Here is a 19,178-nt window from a genome sequence, read left to right on the forward strand (position 1 = left end):
AAAAAAAGATAATTCTGATTTCAGTAACTAAAATGCCCAATACTGTGTAATAGTCACAACTCTGAATTCCGTCTAAAGGTGAAGCTGCCTCCCTCTGCTAGTTCAAGCCTGCTCCAGATAGGGTGACTGTAGCAGAAACAAAATGGGAATGAGGTCGGGGGGTGGGGGTCTCTATTTCCTCACTTTGCACTTCTACTGGTCAGGTAGGATCTCTCCTGCCCCTCATCTCTCACCTCTGTTGCTGACCCCTCTGGGAAGACTGGCATAGCATCTGATATGGGTTGAAGTATGTCCACCTGCCCCCCGACCCACCAATATGTGTTGGAGCCCCAATCACTCCCTTCACCCCCCATTCCCCACTTCTGCCCCCATCCACTGTACCTCAGAATGTGACATTATTAGGAGAAGGGGTCTTTACAGAGATAATCAAGTTAAAATGAGGTCAATAGGGTGAGCCCTAATCCAATACGACTACTGTTTAATAAAAAGGGGAAATTTGGACACAAAGACACATATAAAGGGAGAGAGAAAGGGAGAAGATGGCCATCCACAAGCTTGGGAAAGAAGTCTAGGACAGCCCTCTCCTCACAGCCCTCAAAAGGAACCAATCCTGCTGACACCTTGATTTTAGACTTCAGGCTTCCAGAAATGTGAGGCAATAAACTTCTGTTGTTTAAGCCACCCAGTTTGGCATACTTGGTTAGAGCAGCCCTAGCAAAACGATACAGCACCCAACAGTAGTTGACTCAGCTCCTGGTATAGTTTAAAGTATACTCATTCTCTCATGGGTGCTTTATGGATTCTTCAGAGAAACACACACACACACACACACCCTACCCTAACTGCCGAGGGTATATCTTGATGCATGCAAATTCATCTCTGCTGAATGACTGGCTGGTTCCTTCAGGCCCTAGACATCCATCATTTCATCTCTTCCAGCATCTTTCTCCTTGCTTCTCAGTGGGGACCTGTTAGATGGGATATAAGAAATCTCTAAACCAGCACACTGCCTGGGGGTCCATGTCTGGTGAAGAAGGTATGCACACCTTTGACCCACCATCAATGGAAATGTAACTACTTCCCAATTGCAGCCCTCTACTTTGCATCAAACCTCCAAACACAGACTTTTGTCAAAACCCTCTCAAACAGTGGGCCCATATCAAGCTGAGTGGTCTTGAACGGTCTCTCTCATGAACCTTGATGGAGCACCCCAATCCCTTGCCATTAGAGAGGAACAGTGGAACTCACAATATACCAACAACTCAGACCAAAGAAATCTTTAATGTAATTTCCAGTCTCCACTTCTTTTCTTGATTTTCCCAGTCCTTTTTACAGGCTGGAAAAAAGTAGGGAGCTAAGAATAACAAAGCTATTTCCTACCACCTCCTTTATAAATCCTGTCCAGGGGGCCTCTGGGTGGCACAGATGGTTAGGCTCCGACTCTTGGTTGTGGCTCAGGTCATGATCTCAGGGTCCTGAGATCAAGTCCACACTCGGCTCATGGAGTCTGCTTGAGACTTCCCCCTCTCTGACCTCCTCCTGATCACTCATGCTCTCCCTCTCTCTCAAATAAATAAATAAAATCTAAAATCAGTCAATCCATCAGGCCTGTCCAGAAGGCCAAGCACCTCACTCTGGAATGTGGAGATTACCACATACACTGGGGCTTCAGGCAAAGTGGAGTCAGACACAATCCTGTTCGAACAGCCTGTTATAATATTGGGTACCATTTTTCTCCTTTCATATTGGCAGAGCTCTAAACAAAGTTGTGCAAGAAAACTCAGCAAGGATGTGGATAATAAGCACTCTGACACATTGTTGGTGAAGATCAGTCCCTTTGGAAATTTCCTTTATCTCTACCCGCCCCCCAAGATATATGCTAGCAATCATCATTAGCCCACTGATCTGCATCTGAAGAGTCTCCTGACTGAGGTTTTACTAGATGTAGCAAATGACCCCTCAAGCTTCTGGAAACCTTAGAGACTTACACTATCCCTAACCCCCTTCCCAACTTCCAGGTACATATTCAATCACTGCTCATAATCCTAATGCAGCTCTTTCTGCCCATGGGTCCTGTCCCTGTGCTTTAATAAAAACCATCGTTCCTGCCTGAAAACATCTATAGAAATCTTTCTTGACTGTTTGCTCCCAGACTCCGAAACACCACATCAGTATCATTGCGCTTTTAGCAATGCTCTACACCATGTGGAAGCTAAACTCTACACCATACGAAAGTTCTATGTTGATTGATAACACTATGATATGATGATTAGAATCTGATAAGCAAAAACTCAATCTTTCTTTTAAAGTGAGATAGTGGGCACACATATGCATACACAGCAGAGACAACATGCATGTGGGTGCCATTTATGTCAATAACCAGACCTAAAACTAGGTCTTTCTGTTATCTCGTGATTTTAAAATAAGAAAGATTAAAAACTGAGATGCCAGGTAATTTTGATACAGATGGCAAAATATAAAAATCCCAGCAGATATAGAACTGGATGATCCAAAAACAATGCCTTGTAGCTATACTCTGCTTTTTAAATTTTCAAAGTGCTCCCAGAGGATTGACTCTCCACTTGCTTAGGCATTAGAATCACTCATGGGGCTTAGTTCACAATAGGAATCCTGATTCCCACCTTTAGAGTTTCTGACTTAGTATGTAGGGACCAGATACTTACATTCATACGAAGATCTCAGTAACCTCTGATGCAGGTGGTCTGAAGACCAACTGTTGGGAGATTTTACCAAACCTGTTCCAGTAAAAGTAAGAACAGCAAGGTTTTTTATCATACTAACTGTGTGGCAAATCCTTTCCTCCCAGAACCTCAGTTTCCTGCAAATAAACACAATGGAACTATCAGAAGAGAAGTGTAAATAAAGAGCTGTGAGAATGGGAAGGAGGGAAAATCATTTTCAGGGACCAGGGAAGACTTCACGTCCCTCCTACCATTTTCATGCTTTATTCATATTTCTCTTCTGAAATCTTAACATTAGCTATTGTATGCTCATCGTATTGTTCCTACCTCAACATAAATTCCTAAAGAAAAGGATCACTGATTTTTTTCCTTTGTATCCTCCATAGTAGTGGCACAACTCTTGCAAAGAAAAAGAGACATTATTTGTCATAGTTACTATTTAAATGTAAAACGTTGAGTTTGCTTCTTAGTTCTTTTAAAATAAACGCGAGGAGGTGGAAGTGGCAGGGGAGGGGCGGGCACCAAGAGACCTAGAGACCAAACCAAGAGAGATTGTACTGACACTTTACTTTCTATCCAAAACAAAATTATACAATATTCAGCCTGAGATTTTTAAATGCCTGAGCACGTTCAGTTCTCCCACTTTGGGTGGAAGAGAGTAGGGAAGAGCTCTCTAGAATCTGACACTGGCTTGGGAGTGGGGGACAGTTAAACCCTTTCAGAACTGCTCTACACGGACGGAAATGGCTAAAATAAAGTCCAATAACTCTTTTTGAGACAGCTTTTATCAACAGCACCTAACGTTGTGGACAGAGAAAGTTCTCCCAGTAATGCAAGCATTACAGGTTTTAGTTGTTGCCATTTCTGAAATCAATCCTTGGGGAAAGACCATACACAGATTCAGCGTGATTTAAATACAACAGACATCAGTCTCCATTTGTTAATCCCATTTGTGCCGTAGAAGCCTGGGGAAAGAGCCTCTCTCATTCTAAATATTAAAAGGGTTCAGACTCATAAAAACAATTTTACCATCATCCTCCCAGAAGACTCACGCATTACTTTAACTTGACCATCAAAATTTGATCCAGTCCAGTCCCCCGGGTCCCTGGAGTGACAGACTCAAATTCTGATCTTACCGTTTTCTGCTGTGTGACCCTAAGTGAAACCCTTCGACCCTCGGCATGTTATCTGCAAATGGGGGTCAGGACGTCCTTAACTCCTGAGCTCTTTGAAGGACCACAGGCAATGACGGGGTACTGAACGCCTACCACACTGCCACCGCCCACTAACAAGCTCAAGCAATGGTCAGTCAGTGGGCTTTTCCCAATGTCTCTGAGCTGCCCCCTAGAGAAGCGGCGGAAATGCCCAGCCCGCTGCCCGCACCCAGGCAGACGGAGACTCCAGAAGCCTAATGCGGCGCTGGGCGTGACTAGCACACGCCGGCGCGGGAACCCGAGCGATGCGGATCGGTTTCCTCTACTTCCGCCGGGACTCTCGGGGGGAACGGAACCTTGAGAACGCAACTTCCGGCCCGACCAGGTCCAGGGATCCCCTGCGTTCGCGGTGGGAGTCCCACGGCAGCGGGACCCCGCGTGGCCATGTGGCGGCTGCTGGCTCGTGCTGGGGCGCCGCTCCTGCGAGCGCCGGTGTCAGGTAAGGATGCCCTCGGTCCCTCAGAAGACCTCCCCACCCCCAGTGCGGCGCCTAGCCGGCTCCGTCCACCGCTGCCCCAGAGCTGAGTAGGGGCCGCGCTGTCCCGCCGCGGCTATTCGTGCCGTGGGGCCACGGCCACCCGCGGGGGTCAACGTTCGGAGACCCCTGCTGGCTTCCCGGGGGGGCGGGAATTGGTGCTGGGCCTGTGAGCCCATTTAGCAGAACCCCAGGGCCCACCATCGGGGCCCTGCGTCAGGACTGACTTTGGTCTGGGTCGTAGCAGACCCAGGTCTTGTCGCTTTCGGATCTTAATTTGATTTGCTTTTGTAGATTCTTGGGCCGTCCCGCCCGCCAGCGCTGGCCTCAAGACGCTGCTCCCGGTGCCGACTTTTGAGGGTGAGCTTGTGTCCCTTTCGTGTTTGTCTTCTCTGCTGGGACCTGAAGAGGGTAGGCGAAGATGAAGGCGGGTTCTGCGTCCCCTCTTCCATTCACTCGCTCAGCGAATACCTCTAGAGGGCATGCTGTGTGCCAAGAAGTGTGCAAACGGTCGGGATAGAACAGTTGCTGTAAGGGAGCGACTGTGTAATGGGGTAGCTCCCCTGTGGTACTGTGTGGGGCAGTTCCCCCAACGCACCCCCCCACCCCCGCCCCGGTCCCCAGCCAGGGCATATTGCCATCAAATTTGAACTTCTGACGTTCTCCCTAAAGGATGTTACACTATGCAGTCATATAACTATGGGGAAAGCATTAACTTGTTAAATACAAACATTAAGATAAACCACAATTCTGTAAATATAATTTACCATGTCTTTACTATATTGGAAATCTTAAAAAAGAAAAACAATTGGAAAAAAATATGAAAGTGTCCTTGAGCTCTGAGGATTTTATCTTCTACACATAATTATGAAACTGCTGTATGCTCCAGAAGTCCATGTGGATTTGGAGGTGACAGCATCACTAAATTTCTCTGTAGCTGCTTATAGAAAGTGGAGGAGAGGGATGCCTGGGTGGCTCAGTTGGTTAAGCAGCTGCCTTCTGCTCAGGTCATGATCTCACCGTCCTGGGATCCAGTTGCACTTCTGGTTCCCTGCTCAGCAGGGGGCCTACTTCTCCCTCTCCTTCTGCCTGCCACTCCCCCTGCTTGTGTGTGCTCTCTCTCAAATAAATTAAAATATTTTTAAAAAAAGAAAAGAAAGAAACTGGAGGAAAGCAGGTGGCAGTTTCTATATCCGTGTTAGCCAATTAATAATTTGGTATTTCCTTGAAGGCCCTTGTTTTATATTTGACTCCATGATAAAGCTGTGCCTGTTTTACCATAGACATGTTGTTTTTTTAAGATTTTATTTATTTATTTGACAGAGATCACAAGTAGGTAGAGAAAGAGAGGAGGAAGCAGGCTCTCTGTGGAGGAGAAAGCCCGATGAGGGGCTCCATCCCAGGACCCTGGGATCATGACGTGAGCCGAAGGCAGAGGCTTTAACCCACTGAGCCACCTAGGCGCCCCCCACCATAGACATGTTTTAAGTGCCTTTCAAGTTAATAAATTTTTCCCCAAACTTGTCAGAATATCTGGTATGAAAAAGATGTACAATGTCTGGCCTGCATTTCAATCCATCCACCCTCAACACAGCAAGCTGCTGCACATTGTAGGAAATGCACAGATGCCAGCATGAAAGGCCCCTGTAGAAATAGAGCATAGATTAAAGGATTCCTAGGTCATAGGTTTCCTAACAATCTGGCAGAGCAGAACTTAAATATTTTCACGTACAGTGTAGTAGTCTTTCCACCACCCCCATTAACATCCGGAGAGGCTGTGCAGTATTTAAGAAAGAAAAAAAAAATTCCATCTGGCTTTGCTGTTTTCACTGGATGGCCTAGACCAGATTATAAAATGTCTCTAGGTCTCAGGTTCCTCTTTTATAAAGTGGAGATTTAAAATAGTACTTGCCTAAAGTTCAGTTTCTTGAGCAGGGTGACTGTTAATGTGGGTGTGTTTATGCATTCACTTTCTGATAATTCACTGACCTGTACATTTTTTATTTGGCTTTTTGATTATGTGTGCTAAACTTCAAAGTTCAAAATTTTAAAAAGGAAAGCCCTTTTACCAAGCCTCTAAAGCTGTTTTAAAGATTATGTGAGGGGCGCCTGGGTGGCTCAGTTGTTAAGCATATGCCTTTGGCTCAGGTCATGATCTCAGGGTCCTGGGATCGGGCCTGCATCAGGCTCCCTGTTCAGGAGGGAGCCTGCTTCTCCCTCCCCCGCTCCCCCTGCTTGTGTTCCCTTGCTTGCTATGTCTCTTGCTATCAAAAAATAATCTTTAAAAAAAGAAAAAAGATTAAATGAGATACTGCACATAAACCATTCAGCTCAACATCTAGCACTTAGTAAACATAAAAAAAAAAAAAAAGTTAGCCAGTGTTATCTGTGACAGTCTCAATCTCTGTACCTTCCCAGATGGTCTCTTTTCTAGTGTTATGTAGAGTGCATTTCCTTTGAAAGTTGAAACTTCATTATCTTCAAAGGTTCAGAACGTCTCCATTAATACTTGTCATAATCAAAAGATTTCAGTGTCAGTAAAAAAGCATCCACAGGAAAAACCTACTATACTTTTGAAATTATTTTTTTCAGTGGTAACTCTAAGATTTTCACTTGATTGATATAAATGTTTGTAGGAAGAAAATGGATCCTTGGAGATGTGTGGTTTTATTTCTTCTTGGCTGTCTGTGCTCCTTTTAGATGTTTCCATTCCTGAAAAGCCCAAGCTTCGATTTGTTGAAAGGGTACCACTCGTGCCAAAAGTGAGAAGAGAACCTAAGAACTTGAGGGACATCCGGGGACCTTCTACTGAAGCTACTGAGTTCACAGAAGGCAGTTTTGCAATCTTGGTGAGTTCAGTGTCAAGCAGCTGCATGATGGAAGCCAGGGATTAGCAAAATCTCGTGCTCTTAAGAGTTAATTCTCGTCCTCCGTGGGTTTTATTGGAATGGCCACCATTTGCTCTTTAAACTGACGTGCACTACCCAGTGAACAGTTGAATTGTTTATCTTTCTTTTTCATGTCAAGTGAAAATAATACAAAAACAGGAGAAGGAAGGCTACCAAATTGGCCCCTATAATCAGACTATGAAATCCTCACAGGCTTCTGGTGAAAATAAAACTATCCATGACTTAAGATGCAGGACACAGTTTCCTTCCTAGAGTGGCTTCCATGGAGACTTGATGTCAGTAGCTGCACAAATGGGTGTGGACTAGGACTGATTTCCTATCAGGAAGCCAGAGCAATATTTTACAGTCCTTCCCGCCACCTGCTGATCAGCTCTGGACGGCCTCTCACAGCCTCATGCCCATACCCTGTCCTTCACTCTCTTCCAGCCATTCTGCCTTCTGCTCACACTCACCCAGCCATTCCTCTTCCTTTAACTTGTTTTCCCTTGGCTGGTTCCTGCCATTCTGGTCTCAGCTTTAACTATCACCTCCTCGGGATGCCTGAGTGGCTCATTGGTTAAGTATCTGCATTTGGCTTAGGTCATGATCCCAGGATCCTGGGACCGTGTCCTGCATCAGTCTCCCTGCTTGGCAGGGAGCCTGCTGCTCCCCTTGCTTGTGCTCTCTCCCCCACTTCTCTCTCTGACAAAATCTTTTAAGTAAATAAATACCAGCTCCTCAAAGAGGCCTTCCCTGGTTATCCATTGAAATGGGTCCACCTTGTTTTCATTTAATTCTGTACCCTAGGCTTTTCTCCATGGTACTTAACAGAACTTTTTATTTTTATGTAAATCATTGAAGCCACAGTTACTGTGAAAGAGCGCATACAAGATAACTAAGTGCCCACGTATTTCTAATTCTTTCATCCACTTTTAGGCACTGGGTGGTGGTTACCTCCACTGGGGCCATTTTGAAATGATGCGCCTGACGATCAACCGCTCTATGGACCCCAAGAACATGTTTGCTTTATGGAGAGTACCAGCCCCTTTCAAGCCCATCACCCGCAAGGGTATGGGACAGCGCATGGGGGGAGGCAAAGGTGCCATTGATCACTACGTGACTCCCGTGAAGGCTGGCCGTCTCATAGTAGAGGTGGGTGGGCGTTGTGAATTCAAAGAGGTACAAGGTTTCCTGGACCAGGTTGCCCACAAGTTGCCCTTCCCAGCAAAGGCCGTGAGCCGTGAGACTCTAGAGAAGATGCGGAAAGATCAAGAGGAACGGGAACAGAACAACCAAAACCCCTGGACCTTTGAGCGCATAGCCACTGCCAACATGCTTGGGATACGGAAAGTCCTGAGCCCATATGACTTAACCCAGAAGGGGCGGTACTGGGGCAAGTTCTATATGCCTGAACGTGTGTAGTGAGAATGCGAGACATAAATGTACAAAGGCTACCAAAAGAAAATCTACATTTTTATTCCCCTCAGCCTACCTTTAACAGTCTGTGGGTGGCACTGATAATCTCACCCAGGAGCAGTATGAGTAAATGATTTGTGAAAAATTGTAGAATATCCACTGATTTTTTAAGTGCATTATATTTATATCAAATAAAGTCTGAGTATAACCTCAGGATATAACTTCTCATTGGTCACTCCTAATCCTTAAATGATTACCAAGCCAGCTTCACTGATTGTTAGTGGGTCCAGTTCTCCCCAGCTGTAAGATGCATATCTCCATGCCTCCATCTCTGGTATGAGTTGGATTTAACATCTGCCTGGGTTTCCTTGCTGTCCAAGTCTGCTTCACATTGCTTCACTTTTACCAAAGAGCTACATTGGTACCTGTTTTCCTCAAACTGAAAGAAATCTGAAGATACTTGCTTTTACAAAATGGTAATTTTTCACTGTACATTGTTTCAGTTTAGGAACACGACTTTTGGACAATGGGAGAATTCTGTACTACCCTTTTACAGTGCAGGAGCTAGTTGCTGTCTTTACTAGTTACAGATTTTTTGGAAAGCAAAAACACACCGGTACATACATTAATTGAACAGATATTTATTTATGCCCAACTACCCATCTCTCAATTTTGGAAAACAAAGGGGAATGTTGGACAATATGATAAGGAACATACCCTTGCCTTTTAACACAAGTAAGTGATAAAAGTTGAAGTTGGCCTTTCCTAGGTCTGAAACTCTGAGGAGGGCGAGTATTTGGCTCTACCTTTGCGGCCCCACAGGTTCTAGGACAGTGCGATGTGCCGCATGGCACTCAACTAGTTACTGTTGGATGAATAAAGGCCCCATGTGTCTCAGATCCCCATGGCTCCACCTTCCTGTCTGGTCTGTAACAAGATTCCTCTCTTCCAGAGCTACCCAGCAGTTTTCTATCCCCTATTCAAACTGAAAGAAATACAAATGGATAGAAATCGTAAACCATCTGCTTTTGAAAATGGGTAGAAAAAGAGCACACTGACTTGAAACGTCAGCTTTTTTTAAATCCCACTTTCTTAAAAAGATGTGTGGTAAAGAAAGTAATTTTTCAAAAGTACAAATATATCTAAACAGTTACATGGTCCTCAAGAGTTGCACATGGTGGTGGTTAATGTATTTGTAGTGAAGCTCTTGTAATATAATTACTAAATTGCATTAGAACGCATCTGAACTTTGAATTGGGTCATTGTTCAGGATAGTTTTAGGCACACTGCTGGCCAAGAAAATTCAGTTTCAGCTAGCAACATGAACCATGTAAAAAACGATGCAAGTGGTAGCTGCCTGTCACTTTTCTGACCTGACCTCTGATCTCTGTTATAGCTCATACAGCATGGTCCTGATGCTTGTTGGGAGTTCAGTTATGGTATAAACCTGTTTCTTTTGTTTGGGATCCATACTGAGTTATGGAGCCACAATCCTGGGACCAGCAGTCTTTGTAGAGTGAGAGACTGTCAACTCCCATCACCATTCATAAAAAAAGACTGTGTCACAGTAGTGGGAGGCCTGTCATATATTTGCATAAGTGAATCAGCCCCTTCACAGGTATTTGCACACAGCCTCTGATACTAACAAACCCACTTACCACTGATGCCTTAAAAGGTTTCAAAGTAAAACCCCCGGACTCAACCATGGGCAGAAATCAGAGCTTAATTACAGGTAATTAAGTCAACCGAACCTTGAACATCTGCAAGTGGCAAGCACTGTACTAAGGACTGGGGACGCTGCTGTGAGCAAGACATGCGTGGCACCTGTGGTTAGACCATCTTCACTCAAGACTATCAGACCCTGAAGAAGGAAGTAGATGGAGCATTGGTTGAAGGTGAGACCTAGAAGGACCCAAAGACCAGACGTAACAGGGGCCTGGTATTGGTCAGAGAAAATTACATGCTGATGAGCTGGGTGTGCTCCAATACCTGCCTGGCTCTGTTTTATTTCCCCAACAGGCACGTGTTCTCTACCCCTCAGCCTCTCCTTGACACCACCTTCCTAACCAGCTCATGTTCCTTCAGCCCTGCCCCCACCCCCCGCCCAATCCCGCACTGTCCTAAGTCTACCTTTGCATAACTTTTAAGAGGTGGTTGAAGGAGACCCTATGTCATAGGTTTCACAGTGGAAAGGAGTAGCTGTTGAGGAATCTGCAGTGGAGAAGTGATGGCACCACAGAAAGTGGAAGGAGGATTAAAAATGCCGGCCGAGGCTCCATCGGTGAGGACTACAGGGGGTAACGGAAGGGGAAGAAAATCACAGGTTATATAACAGGATGTTCGAAGCCAGAATCACCAAGTGCTTCCTCTGCAAGGGCAAAGAGTACTCGGCAAGTCTGCACTAACGTGTCCTAACCCTCAAAGAGAGGACATTAATTTACTCTGGGGTTACTGGCTGGCTCTCTCCTACTGAAGAGGGGTGCTTCCAGGGCAAGAACTAATTGTTTCTCCTTTAGCCATTCCCAGACACCACCACCCAAATTTTGCTGCAAGAAGTCAACATCCTTCTACAAATCATTCTAAACAGAGCAGACTGCCCCTGCTTCCCCTTCTATAGCCAACTCATTATTCACCCGTATTTCTCTATGAAACCTTTTTCCATAGTTCTCTCCAGCCTTTCACTATTCTAATACCTGTTCCCTCCCAAATCTGGGGAACCGGCAACAAGTGCTTTTAAGGATATAAGAGTTTCAAGTAAGTGAAAGAAAAAAATCATCTCCCCACATATGGCTCACCTTTTTCAGGCAAATATGCCCCCAATGGTAGAAGCTAAGATGATCGCAAGAATAATACAGCAGATCATGATCATGATCTTCTTCTGCTCATCCAGACAAGGAAAGAAAAAGCATGTGAGAAGCAGCTTCACTGTGCAGAGTTGCAGGGGAAGGAAGGCAAAAGTGGATCCAGACACAGAGGAAGACGTGAAGGGAAAGGGTGATGGATCTGGCTTCAGGAACCCAAGATGTTATTAGAAGCACTGCTTTCAGGCAAGAGATTCAAAATTAGATCAACAGCAGTCTCTGAGGATGTTCAGTATGTTGTTCTGCTTTCTGGTTCCCACCACACCAGCGTTACCCCATCTCCTCCTCCTAGAGACAGATACTCCTGATGAGTGAACTGAATTCTTAGGGAGAGCACCTTAAACCTGAAACTCAAATGTAGTTAAACCGTATTCTTTGAGAGTTAAAGCATTTTCAAAAATTAGAACTTTTGATCCATCCGGTCGGGCACATGGATAAAAAGGACTGTAACCCTTGCTTCCAAAACCTAAACAAAAACCACCACATGGTGGCACCCAACCACTATTTTACAGGGAAATAGAGCAGGAACTGTTTCACAATCAATATAAAGTCATTTATTTTTAAATTATCAATAAAATAATCAAGTTTACATTTAAAAAACACAAATGACAAAAAACCCTTCACTTGTATTCCAAACTAAGCCCCAGGGCTCGACAAAGGCCTGTGGTAAGAGCTTGTCTTCCCTCGTTGCTGGAGCCAGTCCACTGTCTGACTTCATAGCCATGGGAAGAGGGCATCCCTTTGGCTCTGTCGGAGTGCTGAGCAATGACGGAGTACGGAGCCTTTGCAAAGGAAGCCTAGGGGCAGTGCCTGGATTAGGTGCTCACTCTATCCTAGAGTGTCGAAGTTCAACTGTACATCAGGGAGACTGGCAGGGAATCTAAAGGGCTCACCACTGGGTCGCCATAGTCACTACACTTGAAATCATTTCCTGGCTGTTGCTTCCTCCATGATAAGAATTGGGGGGGAGACAAAGAACCTGTCAAGCTCATTTACCTGGTAGCAATACCAGCTACTCAGTAGTCCCCGGTCTCCCCCTGCTGACTCAGCCCTGGAGACAGGATCATCCTAAAGTCCACAGGAATGATCTCGGATTGCTGTGGGATACTCTCAGGACAAGCCTCACCTATGCAGCAGCAAGGAGAGGTGCCAAAACTTGTCATACCTGTCTGCTAAGCAGAGAAACTTAATGGGATCAGTGTAGTCCTAACCCCAAAGATCTATGATTGTCCCAGTACTCATCCAGAAAACAAGGTTTCTCGATGACACGGGAAGATCGTATTTCTACTGTGATTCATTTGCAAATAAGCAGATGTCTCTTACCTAATTTTTAGCCCAGCCCAAGGTTTTGTTTTTGTTTTTTGATGTTATAATATTCTCCATTTCTAGTTTCCTACTTCCTGAGAGACACAGGCAAATATATATGTACTTCTCACACATGGTTATAAAAATACATCTGGAATATATTAAAGGAGTGACTGAATACACGCACCAATCTAAGCATTTCCAGAGCCTGAGACTCAAGCACCTTGTCCCTGGCCCAATTTTAAGTGCCTGGTTATTTTTGGCCTCAAGGCAGTGGCTTCACAAAGCATCACTCCAAAGGAGAACAGCCAGTTTCCAAGACTCGGAGAGGCAAACAAATATCTCATACCTTCAGCCTTTACAAATGGTAACCTCAGACAACCGTATCATCCTGGTGCCTCCTTGAGTAAACATGAGAGAACACAACATAAAGACTGAAGCTGGCCATGAAGCTGAACATACCAAGAGCTTAATTTAAGATTGAACTTCAAACAAGTCAGCTGCTAAGACCAAAATGACATCTGCAGTTCCACATATTTTCAAGACATAGGGACAACAAACTATGAGGACCAAGACCCTGCCAAGTACAAGGCTCAAGCCGAGCCTTATTGTTGCCACACTTGGAAGAATCCCTTTGTGTTGTTAAAGATACCCCTTAAAAAACACGTTGCAATTTCTGGGAGAAGAATACTCCATGAGGTAGAAAATACAGCACCCTGGGAAGGTTTGGAATCGACTTTCCAAGGTGCAAGGCTTAATTTGACACATTCAGAGGGAACAAAGAGAAGCTGGGTTGGTTCATACTGTCCGGGAGAGAAGGTACTTCAGAGATGGTGGGGCAGGAGAAGATTCTGAGAACTCAGGGTTACATCAGGCAGATTAGCTTCCTCCAGGGCTAAGTTGTTTGCTGGGTCAGGTCCAAGGACGGTTACAAGGAAACAAAGGAACAGGTCCCAATCTCTCTCAGGAAAGCCATTCAAACTCCGTTCCCATCTGAAGAGGGTGGCCACACCAGGCTGGAGTGAAATCGGGTTCTAAGAGAGGCACGGGAAGGAGTTGCTGATCAGTGCACAGAATGATGGTGGAGAGCAACATTAACACTTAGTCACAAACCTAGAAGGTGGAGACAGAAGATCAGATGTCACTGCAAAAAAGGAAAGCGATGGAGAAGTCAACACTAAACCTGAGAAATCCTATAGACAAACCCAAGACAGGACCGGATCTGGAACTAAATATCCTGTTGTGACAGAAACAAAAAGCTATATTATGAGAGGGGGGAAAAAAGTCCCTGGGCTTCTTATAATCCTTCACACAGGCTGTCACATCAGCGGGAGGCGGTCACTGCACAAAAGCACCTGTTCTCTCTACAGGGCCCTCATCAGTAATTTTCATATATAAGCTGCAGAACTGGAATCTTCTGCTCCGTTACTCCCCTGCTCCACACTTCTTACCCCGTGAAAAGAATAAGGAAAAGTTCAGAGGTCATCATGGCTGCTCCTCTTAAATGCTGGGTAAGCCTGGGCAAGTTTCTTAACTTCACTGAGCTTCAGAATTTCTCATCTGAAAACAGGGACAATGTTACTATCTTAGAAGAGTACCTGGCACACAACTAGGGAGTCAAAGGTAGGCTGTCTTCCCTCCCTCCTGTTCAGAGACCTCTCGTCCTCAGGCCACATGGGAGGGAGGGAAGGGTCCAGACCTAAAAGGAGCAACCAGTCCCGACTTCATGGACAGGGAACACAATACGGTAAAGAACTCAACACTGCTCAGCGAGAGGCAGCCTCTTGGACATCAGGTAAGTCAACTAAAAATAATACATTCATTAGTCTCCTCATTTAAAAAAGGGATTCATTTACATTCTCAAGAAGAAGTTGATGTTTAGTGCTATAATTATCTGACTTTGAGACCCTCTGGCTCACGAGAGCAGGAGGAAGGAAGAGGCACACAGAAGCAAAAATGAAAAGAAGGCTCTGGGCACCAACATGGAAGTATGTGTCGGGTATTAAAGACATTTGTATCTATTACCTCAGCAACCCGAATTCTCTGATTTCATGATAAAGAGAAGATAAAAATGAGAAAAATATAGGTTAGTCACACCATTCGTTATAACAACACTGTAATCGCAAAACTCCAACTTTGGGGAAGTATTAAATAATTCAGAGTATACTCACAATCTTGGGTTAAAAATTAGATTCACAAAGAGATTTTAGTGATGTGGAATGACGCACAGGATTTTTGGACTGGGTCTAAAACCACTGATGATATACTCTGAAGTCTGTGGACCATGTGTGAGTGTGTGAGCATAACACTAGGTTATCAACAATAATATTAAAAATTAATTCTGTTTACTGTTTCAGTTTTAGAGGTTTTTGTTAACATTACATCCTATACTTTATTCAGAAAAGTAGTATTTAGGAAGTTACAAATGTGTTAACAGTGCCAATTAGGTCATTCCTATCATGCTGCTATGCCCATGAAGCCCTGATTCAGTGGTCAGCTCTATTCTTTTCACCAGATTTTAAAGACATTGATAACCTAAATTTTAAACTCGCTCTCCTCCAAGGTTCTCTAGACTTTGTAGACAATGATAAATGGCTACCTGGTTTCACAAAGAGAAGACGTAAGAAAGAACTCTCCTAGGCCCCCCATCAGCTGTGTGTTCAAACTTGGTCCTGTGACTTAACATCTCTTTAAGCCTGAGTGTCTTTGTCTGTAAAATACGGTAAACAACAGTACCTACCTCCAGAAGGTGTTGTGGGGATTCAAGGACGTGTGTATGAGGTGTTCAGTACACGGCCTGGCATGACTCAACACTCAGAAATGTTAACTGCTATATCATTCAAGATCCAACCCGTGAGCCACAAACAAAACCACACCACCCCACACCCCAACCCAGAGCTTTCTTGACACTAAAACGGATATGGAAAGCAAAGCCCAACATCCATCAAAGTCAGCAAGAATTCAGAAGATGAACCCCAGACCCAGGACAAAGATTGTTCCCAATTAGGAGCATGCTTCCCAAGCAAAAGGAGCAAAAATGTGGTGCTCAGGTGTGCCAGGACAGGTGGCAACACACAGTGTAAGACAAAGGGCTGGGACAGAGTCCCCAGGAGAGGAACCAATGGGAGCCTGACCCAGAAGAGAACTTTCCCCAGGGCTAGAAGCCCAGAAGAGTATTTTAAGGAGATGAAAGAAGGCACAGGCGATGGAAAGTCCGAGAGAGCTGTGTGTATCCAAGGACAAGAGGGGAGCACTGCCATGTGAAACCCCAGGCCAATTTCTCAAGAGAGAGCCAATCCAGAATCCCCGAGAACCTTCCATTTACTTACATTTCAGTGCAGCAGCCACTCAGGCCACCATTACTTCAGCCCAACGGAAAGTCCAATAATCAATGCTAAAATGCCCAGCAACACCACTACTACCACAATGATAATTATCAATTTCTGGAGAGGATAAGAGAAACAAAACAAACCATCATTAGAAACAACCAAATAACAATTCATCCAAAACCCAATCCTCTCACCTCCTCACTGAAAGCCTCTTATCAACCCAAAAAAGACTATAACTCTACATTAAGACATTCTACTAGGATATTTTACATATCTTAAGTGACTTCCTGGCTAGCAAGGCCAGCAAATGGAGATACGGAGCTTCTGTCGGCTCTTAGCTCACACTTCAGTCTCGTGTGCATGCACAGATTAAAAAAAACAACCATCACAGGATCTCCTAGCAACAACAGGGCATGGTATCAAGGGACCAATTCTTCCTTTTCAAAAAGAAGTGTATGTTTTCAAATAGTTCTAATTTCAAACTTCTGTCTGTCTCTCCCCTAAAGCACACGCCCACCCATCAGACCCAGTCCAGGGACTGGGGATCAGAAAGCGGGATTGTGGTCCTGTTGTAAGCCAGCCTGGATTCATCAGGTAAAATACCTTCCCAACGCCTTGAATCCCTGCACAAGCAATGGGTAAAGTAGGAAGAAAAAGAACTGAAGAACGAAAGTATCAGAGCCCAGGGGAAGTAGTCAGAAAAGAGCAGTCTAAAAAGTGCAAGCCACCAGAGCCGCCTACCCCAATGGGCAGAAAAGCTTAGAAGTCCTCAAGCAACAGGGGCACCGGAAGACGGTAAATACGCTGGTACAGGGGAAAGAGCATGACTGGAATCTGAATTTGAATCCCACTCCTATGCTACTCGGTACCATGAAGCCAATTACGGAACTTCTGACCCTCAACGGTTTCACCTGTAAGTAGAAATAACAGGTGTTCCATAACATAGGAGGTAATGTTGCATGGAGATCAACACAGCATCACGTTCACAGCAGAGAAAAGAGGGGTGGGCCTGGTTAATGGAGTGGAGGAGAGTGAACAGGTTTCTGAAGAACAGAGGAGTCAAGTGTGACATCTGAAAGGATCGTGAGCTCTGTCCAGGAGAAGACTAGCAGTGACACTGGGCAACGTATCCACCCTGCAGAACTGCCTTCAAGTGTGGGTTCTTGGGTAGAGAACACATGAGCCAGATCCATGCAAGGCACGCCAGGGAAGGAAGGGCAGCTACTCTCTGGGAAAGGCTGACATAGGTGTTGGGATGAAGCTGGGACAGAGAGAGAAAGCATGGGCTCAAGGACATGGGTGGGGAGGACCAGAGAGAGGAGGAGCAAGCCAGACCCGTGGAGACTAAGGCGCTCACCCTCCGAGCTTCACTCTGATACTTGACAGCCTTTTTGGTATCCGCCACGGCCCGTTCCACAAAGCCCACTGACTGGTCCATGTTGTTCTCGATACGGTCAATCATGGCTCCCTTTGCCCGGATGCAAGAGGTGGTGGCAGCAGAAAAGGAGACAGGCAGAGGGAAGAGAGAAAGAGCGAGAGACAGCAAGCAGAATGGACTCTCTTCTCCGAAGGCAGCTGGAGAGTCTCACCTTCCGGGCCTGACCCTGGTACTTCACGGCTCTTTTAGTTTCTTCCCGTGCCTTCTCCACATGGTCCACTGTGTGCATGACATTCAGCTCTATGTTATCTAGCATCTCACCCTGCAAAGGACAGACACAAGTCACACCCCATAAACCCGCCCCAGAACAGTCAGAGCTCACTGGGGACGGGGCTTTCTGTTATAATCCCCAGTGCGAAGAGAAGCATGGGGAAGTCTGATGTGGGGCACACGTTCCATCTTCCATGGGATTACCTATTGCTCCCCAGTCCTTGGTGGTGGTCACTCACACAAGCAACAACTCAGTAAACCACTTCTCTAGGGACAGGCACTGCGGGGGGCACTTGGAGCACACTGTCAAGATGCCTGGTAAATACGTGTTCTAAGACCGATCCCACCACCACTGCTCTGTTTTTAATTAAGCATACGAGGAGAGGAACCAAAATAAGAATATCTTAGGGCATAACTGGGATGCTGGCCTCTTCCTGGTCGTGCAGACCTGAACCAAGTTCATTTGGCCTGAGGCAAGTGTGTGGACTTGTGCTTCGGAACAGTGCTGGCAAACGGGAGCTGCTCTGTAAACACCCATGAACATCTGCTTTTTCCAAGAGATACTCCCAAGCCCCTAAGTGACAGGCACCGGGTTTACCGAAGCTATCTGGTTACATCTTATATCTACGTGGTTATTAAGAGACAATAGTCTCTTGGTGAGGTTCCCAACCATCTCCCAGCGATTACTTCCTGACACGGAAGTTTGGTCACTCCAATTAATTCTGAGCATCTTAGGATGGGAACGCCCCTCCCCTACCAAGACCTGCCTCAACCCAACCTGTTGCTTGACGGCACTCTGTAAGCAGAGAAAGGCACTTACCAACACTCGACTCTCAAACCAAGTCCTCAGCAAGGCCGCGAGGAGAGAAAAAAGAAGAGCAGGGAAGGGGGCACTTAAGGAATGGTCCGAAAGGCCAGAAGGGGACGGAGGAAAGGCAGCCGGGCCCTGAGCAGGGGACGGCTGTCGGAAACCAGCCAAGCAGTGCTCGGGCTTCAGTTAGGTTTTGCAGCCCCTCCACAAGGAGCAGTTTTCAGCCCTTCCCAGGCGGCAGAGCAGCCAGGGGTTCATGGTAATGGTGGCATGCACGGACACCGAGGCGTCTCTGACTGCATCTTAAGGACCAGCGGCCGCCTGACCATGTGGAGACAGCACCGTGTACAGGTGACAGGGACGCACGGCCTTGAGCAAGCAGCCCAGGGACAAAATAAGCTGTCAAACCATGGGTGTTTCGAGTGTTCCCATAAATATTATTCTACCATTCCTTCCTTCATTTCGTTATCTGCTCTTGTTCCTTAGCAAAAAGTGCCAAAATTTTGGGGAAAACACACAGAAAAAAAAA

At 45.6% G+C, this 19,178-nt stretch overlaps 2 protein-coding genes across 4 annotated transcripts in view; one reads left to right on the top strand and one right to left on the bottom strand.

The window, feature by feature from the left end:
- The first annotated feature begins 4,195 nt into the window (after window positions 1–4,195).
- On the top strand, window positions 4,196–9,591 carry MRPL16 (mitochondrial ribosomal protein L16). The gene is made up of 4 exons (XM_080815923.1): window positions 4,196–4,355; window positions 4,686–4,751; window positions 7,092–7,240; window positions 8,216–9,591. The coding sequence occupies exons 1-4, from the start codon at window positions 4,301–4,303 to the stop codon at window positions 8,699–8,701; spliced, it is 756 nt and encodes a 251-aa protein (XP_080672049.1). The 5' UTR covers window positions 4,196–4,300; the 3' UTR covers window positions 8,702–9,591.
- Window positions 9,592–12,090: 2,499 nt separating this feature from the next.
- Window positions 12,091–19,178, bottom strand: part of STX3 (syntaxin 3) — a 40,762-nt gene continuing 33,674 nt past the window's right edge. The window contains exons 9-11 of one of the 3 annotated variants that reach the window (XM_080815925.1): window positions 17,780–17,890; window positions 16,191–16,304; window positions 12,091–13,895 (exon numbers count right to left, since the gene is read on the bottom strand). In XM_080815925.1, the coding sequence (XP_080672051.1) occupies window positions 16,221–16,304; window positions 17,780–17,890 (195 nt within the window). In that variant the 3' untranslated portion in view covers window positions 12,091–13,895; window positions 16,191–16,220. Of the gene's footprint in view, window positions 13,975–16,190; window positions 16,305–17,779; window positions 17,891–19,178 lie in introns of all 3 variants that reach the window. The other 2 variants (XM_080815926.1, XM_080815924.1) reach the window with 2 other exon arrangements.

This window comes from Martes martes, assembly GCF_963455335.1.
Source record: "Martes martes genome assembly, chromosome: 10".
In the NCBI taxonomy this organism is placed as follows: domain Eukaryota; kingdom Metazoa; phylum Chordata; class Mammalia; order Carnivora; family Mustelidae; genus Martes; species Martes martes.

Excerpts from the sequence above, each read along its gene's own strand:
- MRPL16 (XM_080815923.1), top strand. The coding sequence starts at position 4,301 with ATGTGGCGGCTGCTGGCTCGTGCTGGGGCGCCGCTCCTGCGAGCGCCG. Across the intron at positions 4,356-4,685 it reads CCTGCGAGCGCCGGTGTCAG|ATTCTTGGGCCGTCCCGCCC; the intron begins GTAAGGATGCCC and ends TTGCTTTTGTAG. Across the intron at positions 4,752-7,091 it reads CCCGGTGCCGACTTTTGAGG|ATGTTTCCATTCCTGAAAAG; the intron begins GTGAGCTTGTGT and ends TGCTCCTTTTAG.